Here is an 18,852-nt window from a genome sequence, read left to right as displayed (position 1 = left end):
CATACGCCCTTCTCAAAAAATTATTTGTTTTAATTTTTTCTTTTTTTTTTTAAACTCTTACATGAACCCTAATCCTAAATTTATTAAGGGTAAGTATGAATATGTTAATATTTTTTATACTAAGCAGGTTAAATTAGACGAGTTAATATTCAATTCGATTTTTAGCCATTTCAACTTAATTCATGTCAATCTAAGATATATTTGAACGGATCATGACCCAATTTAATTAATTAATTTAATATCTTTAATCTCAATTCAATCCGCCTATTTAACACCCTAAAATACATAATTTATGTGTGTATTATCCATTTGTACATGAAATGATAACGAAATCTTGTTTTAGTCAAGTAAGCTATTATATTAAGATTACTTTTTCTTATGGGGAAGTTAAATGGAAATAATAATTTATCAGTTTTAAAAATAAATAAATAAAAATGATCATGTAGATATTATTTTATTTGTGAAGTTCGTATGGGCTCATTTGATCATGAAATATTTTTATTTTTTAAAGTTAAACACCACAAAACATGTTTGACCATAAAATTTGAAAAAAATAATTTTACTTTTTTCAAGAATCTTCAAAAGTTTTAAAAACAACAAAAAATTGTTTTCACTTTTTTTTTTCACTCCAAATTAACAAAAATTTTAAAACTACTCTAATTTATTTTATAGCCAAACAGAACTCCAATTTTCAAGTATCATTTTTCACTTTGAAAACAAGAACTACTTTTTTATATTTTCATGAAACATGGCCAAACGCTTCTATGAAAAATGACATTCAAATTTACTTTGATCTCATTATCTAGAGGGTAGACAAAAAAGTTTCTATTTAACACGATGAAAGCAAGAATAATAATAACAACAATTCAATATACTTTTACCAAATAAATTCTGAATATGATAAGTATATACAATTTATATCACTATATTAAAATGAGATAAAAAAATTATTTTCAAAATAACATAAATAATAATAAATAAATAATATAAATAAAACTCACCAAATAATACAACACTCTTAAATAATCCACGATCAAAGCAAACACAAATATAGAAGTTTAAACTCTAACCGGCACTGCCCAGACCGCATATGTCTAAACTTGCACTGCCTGCCTCGACCGATTGTTCTAACCTTTAACAGTGGGCTATTGAACAAAAAAATCTGCCGAAGTCTGTTGGGATTACGTTAATGGGCTTATCGCTCCAATTTTGCTAATCTGAAGTTATTGGGGAATATTGTGGAGAGGAGAAGATACTCAACTCTAGAATCTCCTAAAAAGAGCCAAGATTAGAAGTAGAGGAGATGGAGGGTAGGTGCAGATTTCTATTTACCCTTCAGGTTTGGGTGGTGAGAATTATCACTAGAGAAGAGACAAGCAAGCAAAAGACTAGCGGATATCGATTGCTCTAGAAAGTAGGGAAGTAGATATGTTATAGAAAAAGAGAGAAATTTGCCTTTTCACATGGTCCAGAGTTTAGTCATTTAGTCATTGCTAGCTCCTCTGCTTCTTCACCTATGGCGAATTCGAAATTCAAACCGGTATCAGAACCCAAATCTCATTCACGGAACGTTCTAGAACTTTTCGCCGGCTTAAACCCTTCAATTCCTCAACTTCCCCCGATTCGCTCTTTAGCAATCACCACAAACTCCGATTCCCAAACCCTAGTTTTTGTCGGGACAGTTTCCGGAGACGTTATTTCCCTCGCCTTGAGTCCAAACTCTGGTTTATCACTCCACCTGCGGGTCAACATCATTGGTAAACCCGTCACTTCGATCCACGTTATTACTCATATTAGAAAACTCATTGTTCTCTCCGACGGTTTTATTTATTTGCTTGACTTGAATTCACTCGAACCGATTCAAAAATTGAGTCTGTTGAAGAATGTTAATGTTGTAAGCAAGAGATTTTTTAGTCGACGAAATGAGGAGATTAAAGGAAAAGAAGATGGCTGTTTTTTTGCGGCTTCAGTGGGGAAGAAGTTGGTGTTAGTTGAGCTCGTTTTGAGTGGTTCTCCTGTAATTTTGAAGGAAGTTCAGGGTGATTTTGCAGACGGGATAATGTGTGTATCATGGGTAGATGAGTCTGTTATTTTCGGAACTAGGAGTGCTTACTATTTGTATTCGTATGCAAGTGGGCAATGTGGTATGATATTCTCATTGCCCGACCCGTCCGTGCTCCCAAGGATGAAGTTGTTAGCAAAGGAGTGTAAGGTGATGTTAATGGTGGATAATGTGGGTGTTATTGTGGATAGTGAAGGGCAGCCTGTGGGTGGTAGTTTAGTTTTCCGCGAAGCTTCAGAGACCATGGGGGAGATAGGGGCATATGTAGTGGTGATAAGGAGTGGGAAGTTGGAGCTGTATCATAAGAAATCGGGGAATTACGTTCAGCGAGTTCAATTTGTTGGGGAAGTAGGTAATCCTTGTGTTGTGGCTGATGAGGAGGATGGAAGAGGAAAGCTTGTCGCTGTGGCAGCAGGCTCAAAGGTAATATACATTCTTTTCCTTGATGATGGTGTGTCCATGCTAGCTTGCGTGCAAAACCATATTAACTTCTTATAACTTAAATCATAAAAAGTATGAACTTTGATGCTTTCTGGATTAAGTTTTAATCTTTAAGAACCAATGCACTTAATTGGTTAAGGGGTAATTAAACCTTTGCTTCTGCTGAAACATCCCATGCATAACTTGCTAGTAATGTGATATCATGAATAGACCAGTGGTGCTCCATGAGGGTCTGTAGATCTGTGAACGCGCTAATAGACACTTGCTTAAGCTAGACTTTCAGGGTGATCTTTTTGATAGCTTATGTTGACCTTACTGTTACCATTTTTAAGAACTATTTTGGCCCCATCTAAAAAAGGAAAAAGAAAATAGCTTCATTTATTTTACTGAGGTGTCTGATGAAGTTATGAAAGCAAATTCTGTTTACTCTTGGGAATGCCTCATTATTTTTTCTTGTAGATGCATGTTCCCATTTCTTCCGATTCTCTGTCATTGGGTTGTTCATTATATGTGTTATTCATTGGGTTGGTCAAGTGATATTGAAAAGGGGTAAAATTTGGGTTCAATTCATAAACCCTAAAAAAATTGATCTCCACGGGTTATTTATGGTTCAGATTTGGGTGAATTGCGGCTAAATCACTTGGACAGCTGGATATGATTTGATTAGTGTATTTTTGAAGTCTTTGCTTCACTTTTTTTTATTCTTTCTGAGTTTGCTTCGGTACTTCTTTTTAAAATTCTTTGCTTCAACTTTACAAATAGTCTGCACTTGGCATATTATAGGGGAGATATGTTGTTATTAGCTCTCTGAGGTTTCATACATGTCCAAATGTTCTATTCCGCCTCAAGAAGCAATTAGTCATACCTTTTTTTCCTATAAAGGTGAAACACAAATCCAAATTATCTAATCCTATTTGAATAAAGAATTGTATATATTTTGGTGTATCAGTGGTTTAGATGATAGTTTTAATTGTAATAAATTTAATAGTTTGTCAAAAGGCTGTAGCATCAAGTTTGAAAAATTTATAGTAGTACTAAGGAGTCGTTTGGTATGTGGGATAAGGATAATAATCTCGGATAAAATTTGAGATTAACTTTTATCACATATTTGGAGTGAGGTATTAGCTTATCCGGAGACTATTGTATTCCGCCATTTGTTCTAAAATGGTGATTTTCCATACGGAAGATGGGATAAATAGTCGCATGGATATATCCCAATTCATGGGATATCCCTGCTTATCCCATCCTTTTTACCAAATGACCCTCAACAGTTTATATTAGTTTAAAATATATTAAGTTATGTAATTGTTATGAAATGCCTCATTTAGAACAAGGTCGTTTTTGTATTCAAGCACATGTAGATATTTATTGTTTGTTTTAAATCTATATATAGTATAATATATGAAAATTATTACTGTGGAAAAGAAGTAATTCTTTAGTTATTGTCATCTATGTGATTGCAAGGAACTAAGTAAATTTTTTAGCTATTTTGCACGAATCGTGCTATTTGTTCATGGTGTCAAGTAGAGAATGAAGTAATCACACTTGGTGCATCTGTTAGTATAAGTCTGTTATACTGATGATTTTGGAATTGCCTACTGTATTTGGTTAGTCTTGAAGGATACTTAATATCTAAGTTGCGCGGACTCCTCACTTGTGATGCCGCACCGCATCGGATTCTCCAAAAATACACTACTTTTGCTGAATCCAACATGCATCCGTTGACATTTTTGAAAAGTCGAGCAACATAGGATAATATAACATTTACACTGGTGTACCTTCATCGGATATATATAATTGTTTCAAATGTGCAACTTCTTAAATAAGTTTGGTATCAAAGTGTGTCTATTAACAAGAGTAATGCTAAAATTTCATAATTAGGAATGTATGAAATCTGACAAATAAAGTTTTTATGACCCCTGTATAAAAAGGGTCGGACCTCTTTTGACCCAACCCGTTTATTGCCCAAACTGTTTTGACCCTCTTAAATATGGGCGGATTGGGTTATGACCATTTTACTCAACCTGCCCGAACCCAACCCAACTGCCCCATTTGCCACCACTACAGTTACAAAGCACCGTGATTGTTGGGAACAAAAAGGAACATAGTAAAATTTCCTGATTAGATTTTTTCTGGTTTATTGCTTATTGTGTATTGATGGCAGGTTATGTGTTATCGGAAGGTGCCCTCGGAAGAACAAATAAAAGAGCTATTGCGAAAGAAAAACTTTAGGGAAGCAATAATACTGGTTGAAGAGCTTCAAAATGAAGGTGAAATGACAAGGGAGACACTCTCTTTTGTCCATGCTCAAGTGGGATTCCTTTTACTGTTTGACCTAAACTTTGAGGAAGCAGTTGATCATTTCTTGCTTTCAGAAACAATGGATCCTTCCGAAGTTTTCCCATTTATCATGCGAGATCCAAATCGTTGGTCCTTGTTGGTATGTGCTGGTGTATCAGTGACTGTCCTGTGCCTGCACTTATGTTTTAATGCATGGATTTCCAGCTTTTATGGTGGTACTTATGCTGATAAATCTACAACATTATCTTTGAGTTAGTTATATATGAGTCAAGCTAGTTTTAGTTAGTCCGTCAAGTCATACTAAGTACATTTGCTCTTTTTCTAGAATCTTTTTTCGTCTTTGGTCTCTGATTACCGTTGTCATGCAAAAGACTGACCTTTGGTTTGTTTCTCCGGATTCTCAAGTAAACATGATCTTACTCTAAATATGCCACCGACTTGTATTATTTTGTCCATAATAGAGATTATATGAAAAACCCCTGAAGCTCTTCTTTCCTTGCTCAAGTCCTATAGTGCTTTCTCGCTCCTGTAGTGTCTGAGCAATATCTTTCCTCTGTTAGCAGGGAATGCATAATGTAATGGGACATGTCCGCAGCATATCTGATTCTAGCGGCAGACAGTGTCCATTTCCCTCTTAATGTCTAACTTTGCAATAGAGTTTTCCCTAACTTTCAATGGCCAGAGTTAATTATTTCGACTATTAGTTTGGATTCATTATATATGACAGTTGACATGTTAAATCTTAAAACTTGACATCCTCTATTAAATCGAAATTTATCCATCCAAACTAACTCTAAAAGTAATTCAGTAAAAATTTGTGTGCTGTGGATGCGCGGAAGTAAAATTAATTAAGTTTTTTTATTATATTTTAAGTAGCTTTATTTATTATTCTAGAATAAAATTTATGTTAGCTATGTTAGTAGTGTAGAATAGGTTTTATGTTTCCTACTTTCATGTGGATTAGACTTTCTAGGATAGGGTTATATGGTGCCTACTTTCTTAAGGATTATGCTATTACTGTAACATGACTCCTATATGAAGGGGTTTTTGAGAATAAATCAATAAGTGAGGTCTCTCTTCCATTAACTCTAAGGTTTCAGCCTCCCTTTAACGAGTTGAATTTATATATCGCCCTGTAAATCAATCCTTCCCTAAAGATCCTAACAATATGATCCTCACGGTCACATATATTGGCCCTTTGATGCTTCTCACGTGATGTGTTATTCTCGGTTTTGTGTTTCTTTTTCCACTAGGAAAGCTGTATTATTTAAATTTTTTCTTAATCTCACTGGAGTTGCCTTCTTAGGTTCCAAGGAATAGGTATTGGGGCTTGCATCCTCCTCCATCACTTCTTGAAAAAGTTGTGGACGATGGCTTAACTGGTATTCAAAGAGCTATTTTCCTTAAGAAAGCAGGTGTTGTGACTGCAGTTGATGACGAGTTTCTTCAGAACCCACCAAGCAGAGCTGATTTATTGGAGTCTGCGATTAAAAACATGACCAGGTTATCTATTGATAAGGAGTATTATTTATTCCCGGGTTGTTTTGAAACTGATTTTTTCTCAGGATTTTTCACGAGTGATTCTTTTTCTTTTTAAATAACGGGTGACCAATCCAACTTGCATTCACATGAATCCTGTGAATGATTATATGACACTTCTATTGTGGGTATAAGAGGCCAAAGAGGAGAAGTGGACATGAATGTTAATGTCCTCAATATTCACAGGACTTTAAGAATGCTATGCTTAACAATTAACATTCATAGAGCAGTAAATTCATTGAGGGACATCATAATTACATAGGTCCTTCGTTTGAATTTGTTTGTTTGGTTTTGATTTGGCACGAAATTTAAGAAAGTAAAGAACATTTTTGAATGTTGTGGTCTTAAACTAAAGATATGTCGAATGTACCAAAAATTCGCTTTAATCCTGTGATCTTAAACATGCCATGTGGAAAGTTAGAGTTAAAGAGTTGCCAAAAAAGGAAAGAGACATTCTTTTTGAAACGGACTAAAAAGGAAATTAAGACAACAAATTGAAACGGAAGGAATATATCAGTAGATGTTGATATTATAGGACTTGATTTGCCTTGATGAATTCCTGTCCGATGGATAATGTATATTTATTATATGCTCATACGTCCTTTGTCACAAAAAGAATGGTGTTAGGATGTAAGGGTCAACGTGTTCAATTTTTTAGTGAATATGGACGCTGCTCAAGTTTTATGAGACAGTATAGATAAAGAAATCTATAAATCACAATATTACTGTTAAATATATTTGGAACATTTGAAAATTTCATATCCAAAGAAACACCTGTTTAACTTCTTTCATATAAATTGTATGCGGACTATTTAACACCCTTTTTTGTTAATAATATTCTGACCTCATAAAAGATAAAACTTCTTTCATATAAAATAGGTGGGGGGCAATTTCAGGACGTAACTTGTTGAGAATTGAGCATGCATATATCACTTCATACCTCAGCTTGGTTGATTTAAGTATACATAACTAGCTATTGCAACTATTGTGAGAACGTGATGGAAGGTAAAAATGATTTTATGTTAATGTAAGCTTTATAAATAGAAAAACTCTAGCTCCGTTTTAATTTATGGAGGAATGGTTTCATTCAGATACAAAGCTTCATAGCATTTCTCGAGTATATGTATCATAGGTTGAGATAGAATTTTCTCTTAAAGCCTGTTAAGCAAAGACCATAAATTGAGAGGGACTTGGTTTTAGGTTTATTAGGTTGAGATGAATACTGCCGGGGTACGATCGAGAGAAAGCTATGACCGGCCCCTTCAAATGTCCTTCCCTTAGAGAAATGGTAGACTACATGTTTTATTCCTTTAGGTTATGTCTTAAGTTTCAAGTGTAAGTTCCAGTTGAACTGTGTTAAGTGTCTCTCCTGTACCTTCATCATCTTTTCATAAGTTGAGAACATAAGGAAATGACCACAAAGAGATCATCTATGCTAATATGTTAGAAAATGCTTTTGGCATCGCCTCTTTGGTGCTAACTGAGAAGTTTACACTAACTGAGAAGTTTAGAATGGCAAAATTGAAGCCAATATATTTCTCTGTCCTTTTTGTTAATTGCATTCTGTAATATATTTTGGGTGAGTTAGTTTTTAAGTTGGTTTATTTTGTGGGACACACAAAGTTAGTTTGTTAAACTTTTCTATCTAATGTTTTATGTGCAAGCTGGTTTTACTTTCCTTTGCCTTCTCTGGTCCTTAATCCCTCTCCTACTTTATAACAGGTTTTTAGAAGCATCACGGCATAAAGATTTAACTCCTTCAGTACGCGAAGGAGTTGACACTCTTTTAATGTACCTCTACAGAGCTCTAAATCGTGTTGATGACATGGAAAAACTTGCCTCATCTGAGAACAATTGCATAGTGGTATGTCTATATACTCTATCTTGTCTAATATATGATTTGTTGATTGCTTTTTTTGTTTGGTTGTGTGGGAAGGAAAATGTAGTTCATGTTTTGATATGCTAATGTATGTGCTGTCAATACTTCTTTTATTAATGGTGTGGCCTCCGGGTTAGCTTTTGCGCATTTCGACTATCCCATCAACACATGTTAATACGCTATCTCCTATTGGCACAAGTAACTTTCCCAGCAAGGCTTAAACACTTAAGACATATAAGAAGAAATTACCCACCGTTTTTTCTCTTTCCTTTGGACCTTGATTTCTCATGGTTTTAACACTTTATTGACAATAGCCTTACCCTAGGTTGCCCATCAAACACTTGTTGCAAACCATAGGAATAACTCTGGTGGTAGTTGTTTTTGGGCTTAAGGTAAAGTTATTGGTCTTAGTATAAGTTGATAACGATATATTGATACAACATCAACACACCTAGTGAAATCCCACAAGTTGGGTCTAGGGAGGGTAGTGTGTACGCCTACCTCATGGAGGTAGAAAGTCTGTTATTCGACGACCCTCAACTCGTGTATGTGTATATCAAATCAAAGTTGGATTGGAAAAGGATACGATAGTGTATAAAATATAGTAACTAATTTGAAATAGTGACAACACAAAATAGTGCAATAATCAAAACACCATAAACGACAGATTATGATTGAAATCAAAAGCAAGACACTACAAAAAGTGTACAAGGAAAAAGGAAACCTACTAAAAGACATGGTTTTGTATTATTTACACCCTATTACCTATACATAACGAAACTTCATGGGTGCATGAAAAAGCTATAAGGATAACATTCTACTTCTCAATTGTACAACATTTATCTCTACACCCTCAAGAGCTTTTATATTTCATTCTCTCCCATATGATTCACTTAAGTGCAAGTGGAGCATAATCCCATGCCCTGCGTCTTCTCCCTATCTATCAAACTTCCAGTTGAAAATTCAAAAGGCATGGCATTACCCATTCTGCTCCAAACCATCTCAAGATTCCCACCATAGCCTCGATGCTACTTGACAATGTAGAAGAAAATGATTGGCATCTTTACCCAACCGTTGCACATAAAGCACCAATCATCATAATTAACCTTTTTCTGCTTTATATTCTCAGTAGTCAAGTAGTCAAGATCATCGTGGTTTTAGAGATCCAAAGTGATTGATATGGAAAGACAACATTTTCCCTCTTTAAGAGCTTCTCATAATAAGATTTTACATAAAAGACCCATTGTTCCTCAACCTTTTCCCACCCATCTTGGCTATCATGTGTTAGGCTTTGAAACTCTGTAACCTCTCCCTCTTGAAAATTTATCCTAAACCTCAAATCCAAAAAACCTTCACCTCGTAGCCTCCTGGCCTATGTTGCTCGGACTTTCCAAAAACGTTGTTGCACCCATATCAGATCCTTTGAATATACTCAATTTTGGAGTATCTGAGACCTACCTGTCGAAATTTTGGAAGAGTCCGAGCGACATAGCTCCTTGGACTATCATCTCCATTTGTTACAACACCACCACCAACAACTAGGGGTGTGCATCGGTTGGTTCGGTTCGGTTTTATCTATTACTGATTCGGTTTATCAGTTTTTGATTTTTAAATATGCTAAACTAGTAAACAAACCAATATGATATTTTTTATCGGTTTATTGATTTTTAGTCCTTAACGGTTCGATTTTCGGTTTAACCAATAAGAAATTACTCATAAAATAGAAATAGTAGTAACTAACATGAAAAAAAAAATCGAATCTTAGTTGCAACCAAATATCCTACATGATGTGTTTTGATTTGCAAAAGAATCTTCAAGTTTGGACCAAATGTTGTTAGGAGAAATTAAGAGTTTGTATAATTGAAATAATAGGTTTGTTAATTTGTAGAAATTAAAGAGAAATTAAGAGAAATATTTATTAAGTCATATACACACACATGCACATATATATACATATACACACATATATATACACATATACACACACACACATATTTTGGGTTATCGTTTTACCCAATAACCCAATAAGAAAGAATCGAACCGCACCAATAACAAAATAATAATAACCAATAGCATTTTTATCGGTTTGGTTTATCGGTCAGTTCGGTTTTTGCAAACCCCTGCCAACAACAACATATCAAGTATATTCCCACCAAGTGGGGTCTGGAGAGGATAAGTGTACGCATTCCATACCACTACCTTAAATGTGAGATAGAGAGGTTGTTTCTAATAGACTCCCAGCAAAAAAGATCCATTAGGTAAGAGTATAAAGTTCTATAAATGTATGAGAATGTAGTTCTCAAAGTACTATCCCCACACCACCTATATCCCTAAAAGCACACTCTCACATTCTTTACCTTAAAACACATTGCCAAAGAACACTTGAACATGTTCCTGTCACGTCCCAAAATAATTCCTAGACGTGACTAGCTCCCGCTAACACCACTTGTCGGGAGAACTAATATTCCTTACACTTTCCCAGTTAATAAGCACTAAAATAAGGTATGTTCAACTCCAACACATTAATAAATAGCGAAGAATCATTCACACAAAAAATTCATAATCAAACTATAAATTCAGCAATCATTCAAGAATTAAATCTTTGTCCCAAATCCCACACTAAGACATATAACATCTAAAATAGAGTTACATGAGTTCAATCTTCGGGCATGGAAACCCAATAAAAAGAAGCATAAACTAGATAGTCAAAGCTGAGACAAAAAGCCTCCATGAACAATGCTAAGGCTCACCTTAGCAATAGAATCCTTATGAAGGATCCGCCACCCACTAGTTTCACCTTGCATAGTAGTATCTGCTTACATGTAAGTAAGGAGTGAGCTACATATAAATATAACTCAGTAAGATCATTGACTCGCTACTTTAAGTACTCCTGAGACAAGTATTAGAAAATACAATAACACCTATAGCATAAAATTACTACACATTGGAATTATATCATAATAAGGTGACCAACGAGACCCAACAATCATTCATCAGAAACTGTATATCTCAACACAATTTATGCCAAGTACTTATCACCATTTGAAATCAATGTAATTACCCAACACAGAAGTTCCGGGCCACATACACAATGTACCAAATATCAAGAGTGTACACAATACTGGGAATCATACAAAATATCCCATATAAAATCAAAAAGCATACACAATGCTCAAGGAAAGCATACACAATGCTCAAGGAAGCATACACAATGCCCCAATGTAATTAGGAAGCATACACGATGTCCCAATGGAATTAAGAAGCATACACAATGCCCCAATTTCACAGTACACGATCATATCACATCACGAAATAATTTATAAAGGGAAAATTAGTATTATTAAACATAAAGTATATGCGGCCGGCCTTAAAGACCGTCGATTCTGCCAAGCACATGCTCGTCCCAACACATGGACCGGACAGATAAAAATATATTTTAAAAACAAATTTGAAAAGCAAGCACCCAAAGCTTAAATTCTCACTTACCTCACTAATGACAAATTTTTCAACCTTGCGGTACGTAGAACACCAACCAAACAACTTCCAATTGCGTCAATCTATGCAAAAATATTAATTGACGATATTAATTATGCTAGTAGAGGCCAATTCTCATATCCCTAATTTTCAAACTTAGGCGAAACTAAGAATTAAAGATAAACTTATTTGTATAACACCACCCATTAATAGATCATCTATCCAATAAATTAACTCCGAATCTCATATAGTCGAATTGTGCATGGAAATTTTTTAAAAGAAATTTGTACTTCAATAGCAACTATATAGCCGCATAGCAGCCAACAGTGGCCAACCTCCAATTGCGAAAAGAAGATTCCACCATCATTATCATTGGCTAATAATTACTTATCCAGCTATCATTATCACATCATGGATAGATATTTCTCTAATCATTACTCCAATCACTACTATATCTATTACAACGATAGACAAAAGTTTCCACATTAAAGAATTATGAACATAACTCATACCTTATAAATATGATGATTCACAAGTGTTGCTCGCTAATGTTATTCTACGTCGTTGTCTTGTTCTCTTTCAAGAGTAAGGAGATTAATTGCCCTAATTCTTTTCTTTTCTACTCCTCTGAAAATGGTGCTTATGAAAACTAAACAAAAAACCGTTTCCCTGCCTTTGTCTCCTTAAACAGAACGTGCATCCCCAATAATAAGGAAGAGGGTTTTGTCTTTTTGCTTGCCCACTTTAATTCTATTGATTAATATTAATAGTATATTCTAAATTACCTATTTACCCCTTATTAAAAGTCTGGGCCGTTATAGTTCCTTCACAAACCACATCCATAAGGCATAGAAACATTTTGTCCTTCACCTCCTTTCCAAGTCCCTGTATTTTTCCCTATTACTTTTCTCCGATGTTGCTTGGACTCTTCATAAATGCCTCCGTGTACGTGACAGATCTTCCAAAAGTAGTGCATATGCTTTTGGAGGATCCGGGTATGACAACATTACAAGCAACATAACCTCTTTCCAAAAAGTAAGTTCCTCATTCTCAGCTCTCCACAACCATTTACCTAATAAATCCTAATCCTAAACCTGTAGGCCTCTGACTGCAAATTGCCCAGTATTTAGGAGTTGTGGTAGTCTCTCATCGCACCAAGTAAAGCTTCTTTATCCCATCTGGCGAGTCTCGAAGGAAACTTCTTTGACCTCTTTCCGACACCAGGGTGACACTATGCTAGCTAGAGCATGAAATAAAGACATGAAAATTGAAATATATGGGGATGCTCGATAATGTGCTCTTAGTATTCCCCTTTTTGATAAATATCTCTCCTGCCGTCTTGCGAGCCTCTTTTCTATCCTCTGAGTTACTCGGTTTTCACACTTCTTGATCCTTGTTTGAAGCACCAAGTGGCAAGCCAAGATAGGTAGTGGAAGAGCTCCAACCATGCAGCTGATAATCTGTGCTGGCAATGCAATATCCTCCCCTTACCAACTATTATGATTACTCACTTTTGAGATTGATCTTGAGGCCTGACACCACCTGAAAACATGTTAAGACATGTCTCAAGTATTCTAACCGAGTTTTGTCCTCATCACTAAGTGCCAGAGTGTTTCCCGCTAGTCTCTGACAGCACTATGACCCCAACTCCGGTTTTGGAACTCCTCAACTATCCACCCATCACAACTCTATCCATCCTTCTACCCTGTGCCTTCATAACTAAGATGAACAACATGGGAGATAATGGGTTCCCTGCCTCACGGCTCTCCAAATGCTGAAAAATCGGCATGGTTGCCTTTCACTAATACTGAGTACCTACCTAGCTGTAGAAATACAATGTTTAATTCACTTACTCGACCTAGCACCAAAAATTGACCTTCAACATTATGAAATTCTGAAACTTTCAATTCACATTATCATCGTTCTTCTCAACATTCAATTTACAGAAAATGGTTGTTTCTCCTTGATGTAGGAACACGTGTGTATGTCCTTCAGGTGTTGTAGTAGTTAGCGTCTCTGCAATTTACAGTTGAATCTTAAAGTTGAGATCTCATATCTTTGAAGAAATCAGCTAGTGTTTTTTTCCTCTGCTGGGATTTGAACCTTGATTTTTCATGGTTTTAAGATCGCTAGGTCTCACCCTCGGGTATAGATAAAACACTTTTTTGTTAGGGAAACTTTAGGAATGCTATGATGCCAGCTTACTTATTGAAAGGTTATTCTTGAATAAGGTAAAGAAATGTTTGTATGTAGACCTTTAGGTGTTGTTGTAGTTGCTGTAGCTTCTAGTAAAAGTTTAGTCATGAAGTTGGGATCTGGTATCTTCTTTTAAGGATAGCCATAAAACTTAAATGGACGGTGCAGGAGGAGTTGGAATCACTGCTGAGTGAATCTGGGCATTTGCGGACACTTGCTTTTCTGTATGCCAGCAAAGGAATGAGTTCAAAGTCTCTTTCAATCTGGCGTGTGCTGGCTCGGAATTATTCATCAAGCTACTTGAATGATTCACATGGTGCTAACCACATACAAGATACCACAAAGGATGTTTCATTTGATCAGGAGTCTGCTGTAGTGGAGGCTTCAAAAATTCTTGAGGCGTCATCTGATCAGGAGTTAGTACTGCAACATCTAGGATGGGTATGATAATTCTATTTTGGTTGTTCAGCATTGTTCAGCATTCTTTCTGCTTTCAGCATGCTAATTTAGTTTATTTGTTTCCATTTTAGATTGCAGACATCAATCATCTGATAGCTGTTCAAGTACTCGTATCAGAGAAAAGAACAGATCCACTCCCACCAGGTATGCTTACATGGTATTTAGTGATGTTCAAATTGCATATCCATCTGCAAAAATGGCTCTTCGAAAGTATTGAGTGTGCTTTGGACTCATGCAACTCTTGTAAAGATGTTTCCTTTTCAATGGTTCAAAAGTAAAGTCAAAATAGCCATGTAAATATCCCCTACCCCAAAACTGTAGTGCATTTTGAGGTTGACTCCTTGTCAGAAGTTGTGGTTTTGATAATCTTTGCATCATTAAAAATTTTGGGTACTGTTTATAGCCTCAGGTTATTCAACTTGAGATGAATACAGCACCTGATGTTATATGTGGTATCCATGTGAAATATTTTGGTCTTTTCTACGTTTACCATTATTTGCGAAAAACATATCTATCCAATTCTGACCCAAAAGGTCATTAAAGTGTTCTGACTAAACATGCAGTCTACTAACTGTTACCATTATTCCTGTGCATCGAGTCTCTTCTTTACAGTTCTCATTTCTTACGCATCTTCTTGTTCGCAATTAACTGTGATCATGTATAACACATAGTTGCATTCCACGGTTTGAGCCCTGTCGTAGATACAAGCCTGATATTCAAGTGGAAAAGGATAGGGGGCACCTCTTAAACAGAGTTTCGAACCGTGCACTACATGTGATCGGGGATATCTTGGTTGTCAACTATACATCTGCCGACATGTGTTTACGTTGTATTAGTGCACCAACGTGGCAGAAGACTTTCTAGCAAATATGGGTTTTAACCTGCAATGTGGTTATACTTCTTCATCTACAGCTATTTATGTTTCAGTTATGTTTAAGTAGGGATGGCAATGGTGCGGTGCGGGTGCGGTGCGGGTTTTTTCTAAACCCGCAAGTTTTAAAACCGCACCGCACCACATCACCTTTAAACCCGCATAAACCCGCCCCACATTCATACCCACGCATAACCGCCCAGCCCCATGTTTTTATTTTTTCCTTTTTTTTTTTGAAAATATCGTAACTTCATTGAAAATCATAATATTTTTAAATCTACAACTAGAAAAAAAATAACTAATTTCTATTATATCACTTTTCACTAAAAATTGTCAAAAAGTAATACGTGTATAAGTAATGATCAATTAACATATTTTTATTAAAACGAATAGAGATGTTAAAAAAGCTATTATAAAATTATTTATTTGTAGTGTTATACATGTCATTTTAAGTATCATCAATTTTTAAGTAAAAAATACATATAATTTTAGGTATATTCACGAGAACAATACTAATTTTTAGTTTTTTTTAATTTAAACCCGCATATACCCGCAACCCGCACCATTAAAAAAAAAACTTACTTTAACCCGCACCTCACCGCATAACTTAAAACCCGCACCGCCCCGCATAGCTTAAAACCCGCCCCGCCCCATTGCCATCCCTGTGTTTAAGATCAGAGTCTGAAATGCAAGATTGAAGTTTAATTATGCCAAGTTCAAATCTCACACACTCACACACACAATATGATCCTCAACAACAGAAGTTGCAATTCTTGCCAAGGAATTTATACAAAAATCTAATACAAGTTACCCTTCTATGGATGGTACCAAACTGTTGTGTAAACTATCCCCCATATTAAATTCTTTTTTTCTGTGGTTGGTGTAAGTAAACTCCCTTTGTCCCAATTTAGGTGAAGCACTAACTTTTAGTTTGTCCCAAAAAGAATGATCTTTCTATAGCTAGAAAAAATTTAACTTTGAGTTTCCTATTTTACTCTTAATGAGATGATTTAAAGCTACACACGTCTTTGACATGTTTTTCTAAAAAAAAATTTTTTTTGGATGAAGTAAAAGTTTTCATTGATAGGCATCAAGAAGATGCAGAAAATACAAAAGATGCTAGGAGTGATATATGTCAGCTCCAGTACATATAGAACAACTACACTAGATTCTGGGAGCTACAAAATCCATAAAACTGGTTAGAGCTATTTACAATGCTAAGACTATCCCAACTAAACAAATTAAGTAGATATCTAGGTTTAAGAGTGTGCTTTGAAGTTGAGACTCATCAAAACATCTGCGATTCACACCAAAAGATAGTTTTGCAGATATCATCACCCAGATTTTCTTGATGGCTTTATCAACTCTCCATAAACACCAAGAGAGAAAGGCATCTTTGGTTTTCAGTGCCATGACCGAATTAAAAGGGCAGCCCGGTGCATTAAAGCTACCGCTATGCGCGGTGTTCGGGGAAGGGCCCCACCACAAGGGTGTATTGTACGCAGCCTTACCTTACATTTCTGCCAGAGGCTGTTTCCAAGGCTTGAACCTGTGACCTCCTGGTCACATGGCAGCAACTTTACCAGTTACTCCAAGGTTCCCCTTCTTAAAAGTGCCATGACCGAATTGAGTCCAAAAAATTGAAAGGAACATGCTCCAAATATCAGTTGCCAAATTTCACTGAATGAAAAGCTTATTGATAGGTTCTGTATCTTGTAGGCACATATATCATCTATTGATAATCTATATGTTCCTTTTGCTTAGATTATCTTGAGTGAGACATGCTTTCTATGGTGCTTGTTTTGGACCACATGTTTCAAAGGTCTTTTCTTTCCCCTTAAACTCCACCAAATAAATTGTGGAGGAAGTATCAGTTTTTTGTGTAAGATGAGATTGAAATATTAAATTACGTTCTTCACATATACTACTATCAGCTTATTTACTTTTAATGACTGTTTAGCATGCACATTTTTTCGTTTGCTTGTTTATAACATGTAGTGTCTTCATTAAGTGGCGTTCTTTTAATGCAAGCCTTCAATCACAGATGAAGTAATTGCAGCGATTGATCCCAGAAAAGTCGAAATTCTTCTAAGGTAAGTGGTTTTGTGGTTTTTACTTGCATTCCCACTTTTTTTAAATCTACTGCTGTCTCTCTCCTCAATTGAGGATTGGCAGCTAGTGGAACATTTGTATGCAACTTTTGATTGTACTCTGGTCCAAGTTTTATGCTTCCATTTTGGAGATTGCTTACTTATCCATCAAGAAGTGTAGTTCTTCCTTTCTTCCTCCCGTTAACATGTGTTTTGAGATACTGTGTGCTGGATCACATTGCGAATGATAAGCAGCTTGTTTTGGTCCTGCTCTGCCGCCCCCTTTTTCTGATGTCAAATGCATATTGTAGACCTGATCTGAGAACAGTATGATTGAGAATTGGGTGATGATAGTTCATGTTTGCGGTTGAAATGAAGGAGATGATGAAGATGAATCTGGAAGGAGCTGCAGAAGATTAGAAGTTAGATTTTCTGCCATACTGTGACTACGGGTGTGTTCTGTATGAAGGAAAATATTTTGCAGGAAAATAAGTGGGTCGCTTTTTTCTGTTGGGTGTTCTGTAGTTAAGCAAAAAATATTATCTTAAAAACATTTGTATATAATTTAGACAAATCCTATGAGAGATAGGGGTGGGGAGGTAGGGGTATGGGGTGGTGGGGCCAAGGTCTATGGGTGTGGGGGTGAAGATGAGGTATGTTGGAGGGTGTAAGGACACAATCGATGTGGAATGTTACTAGTGGAACTTGTTTTTCCCTACTTTCATTAGGAAAAAGTTATGTTTCTCATTTTAAAGAGCTTGTTTTCATAGAGAAAATGTTTTCCAAAATACTTGACCAACCATCCAGGGGAAAATTGAAAACAACAACAACCACAACAACAAACCCAGTGTGTTCTCACAAAGTGGGGTCTGGGGAGGGTAAGATGTACGCAGTCCGTATCGCTACCTTCGAAGAAGTAGAGAGACTGCTTTCGATAGACCCTCGGCCCAAGATAAAGAATAGTAAACAAAGTCGTAATGAAACAAGCAGTAGGATGGATGACATAATAGAAATAAGGAATAAAATAGCAAAAATAGAAATCATAGAAAATGCGAGATAAGAGAAATAAGAGCACTACGAAATAAGGACTAAGAAATAGGACACCCACCAAGTAGGAACATACACACACAGACCAAAGACACCCACCACACCCAAACTCTCCTGGCTAGAGACTCCTACCTATGGACACAGTCCAAAGAATACTAATCACCAACTACTTGCTACAACCCACACACTCACACTAACCTTCTACCCTTATCTGCGCCCTCCACATCTTCCTATCTAGGGTCATGTCCTCAGGGGAAAATTGAAAAACATTTTCTAGAAAATGTTTTCCTTTGTACCGACCACACCCTAACTGTACTTTCTTTTTGTCTTATACTAAGTTGCTTAGACTCTTCTTTTTTTTTTTTGGAAAACTGGTACTATTATTTTTCTCAGCATTAGTAATGCTGGACACCTCCAAAAATAGTTACAAAAGAGAACTTAGAGTCTAGAATTACAAGGCTCCTAAGAAATCTACAAATTCGTCTATTTCCTT

The 18,852-nt window shown here is 35.9% G+C and overlaps 1 protein-coding gene across 8 annotated transcripts in view; it reads left to right on the top strand.

The window, feature by feature from the left end:
* The first annotated feature begins 1,052 nt into the window (after nucleotides 1-1,052).
* LOC107859811 (vacuolar sorting protein 3) overlaps nucleotides 1,053-18,852 on the top strand; it is a 46,344-nt gene continuing 28,544 nt past the window's right edge. For 6 of the 8 annotated variants that reach the window (XR_007052438.1, XR_007052440.1, XR_001671447.2 and 3 more), the window contains exons 1-7: nucleotides 1,055-2,485; nucleotides 4,668-4,943; nucleotides 6,111-6,307; nucleotides 8,066-8,207; nucleotides 14,061-14,333; nucleotides 14,423-14,495; nucleotides 17,267-17,315. Coding sequence is in view for 4 of the 8 variants with exons in the window: in XM_047407177.1 (XP_047263133.1) it covers nucleotides 1,517-2,485; nucleotides 4,668-4,943; nucleotides 6,111-6,307; nucleotides 8,066-8,207; nucleotides 14,061-14,333; nucleotides 14,423-14,495; nucleotides 17,267-17,315 (1,979 nt within the window). In the remaining 4 variants the exon portion in view is untranslated. Of the gene's footprint in view, nucleotides 2,486-4,667; nucleotides 4,944-6,110; nucleotides 6,308-8,065; nucleotides 8,208-14,060; nucleotides 14,334-14,422; nucleotides 14,496-17,266; nucleotides 17,316-18,852 lie in introns of all 8 variants that reach the window. The other 2 variants (XM_016704921.2, XM_016704922.2) reach the window with 2 other exon arrangements.

This window comes from Capsicum annuum, chromosome 2, assembly GCF_002878395.1.
Source record: "Capsicum annuum cultivar UCD-10X-F1 chromosome 2, UCD10Xv1.1, whole genome shotgun sequence".
NCBI classification, from domain to species: domain Eukaryota; kingdom Viridiplantae; phylum Streptophyta; class Magnoliopsida; order Solanales; family Solanaceae; genus Capsicum; species Capsicum annuum.
The sequence above is the reverse complement of the archived record's forward strand: the minus strand, read 5'-3'. Positions and strand labels throughout refer to the sequence as shown.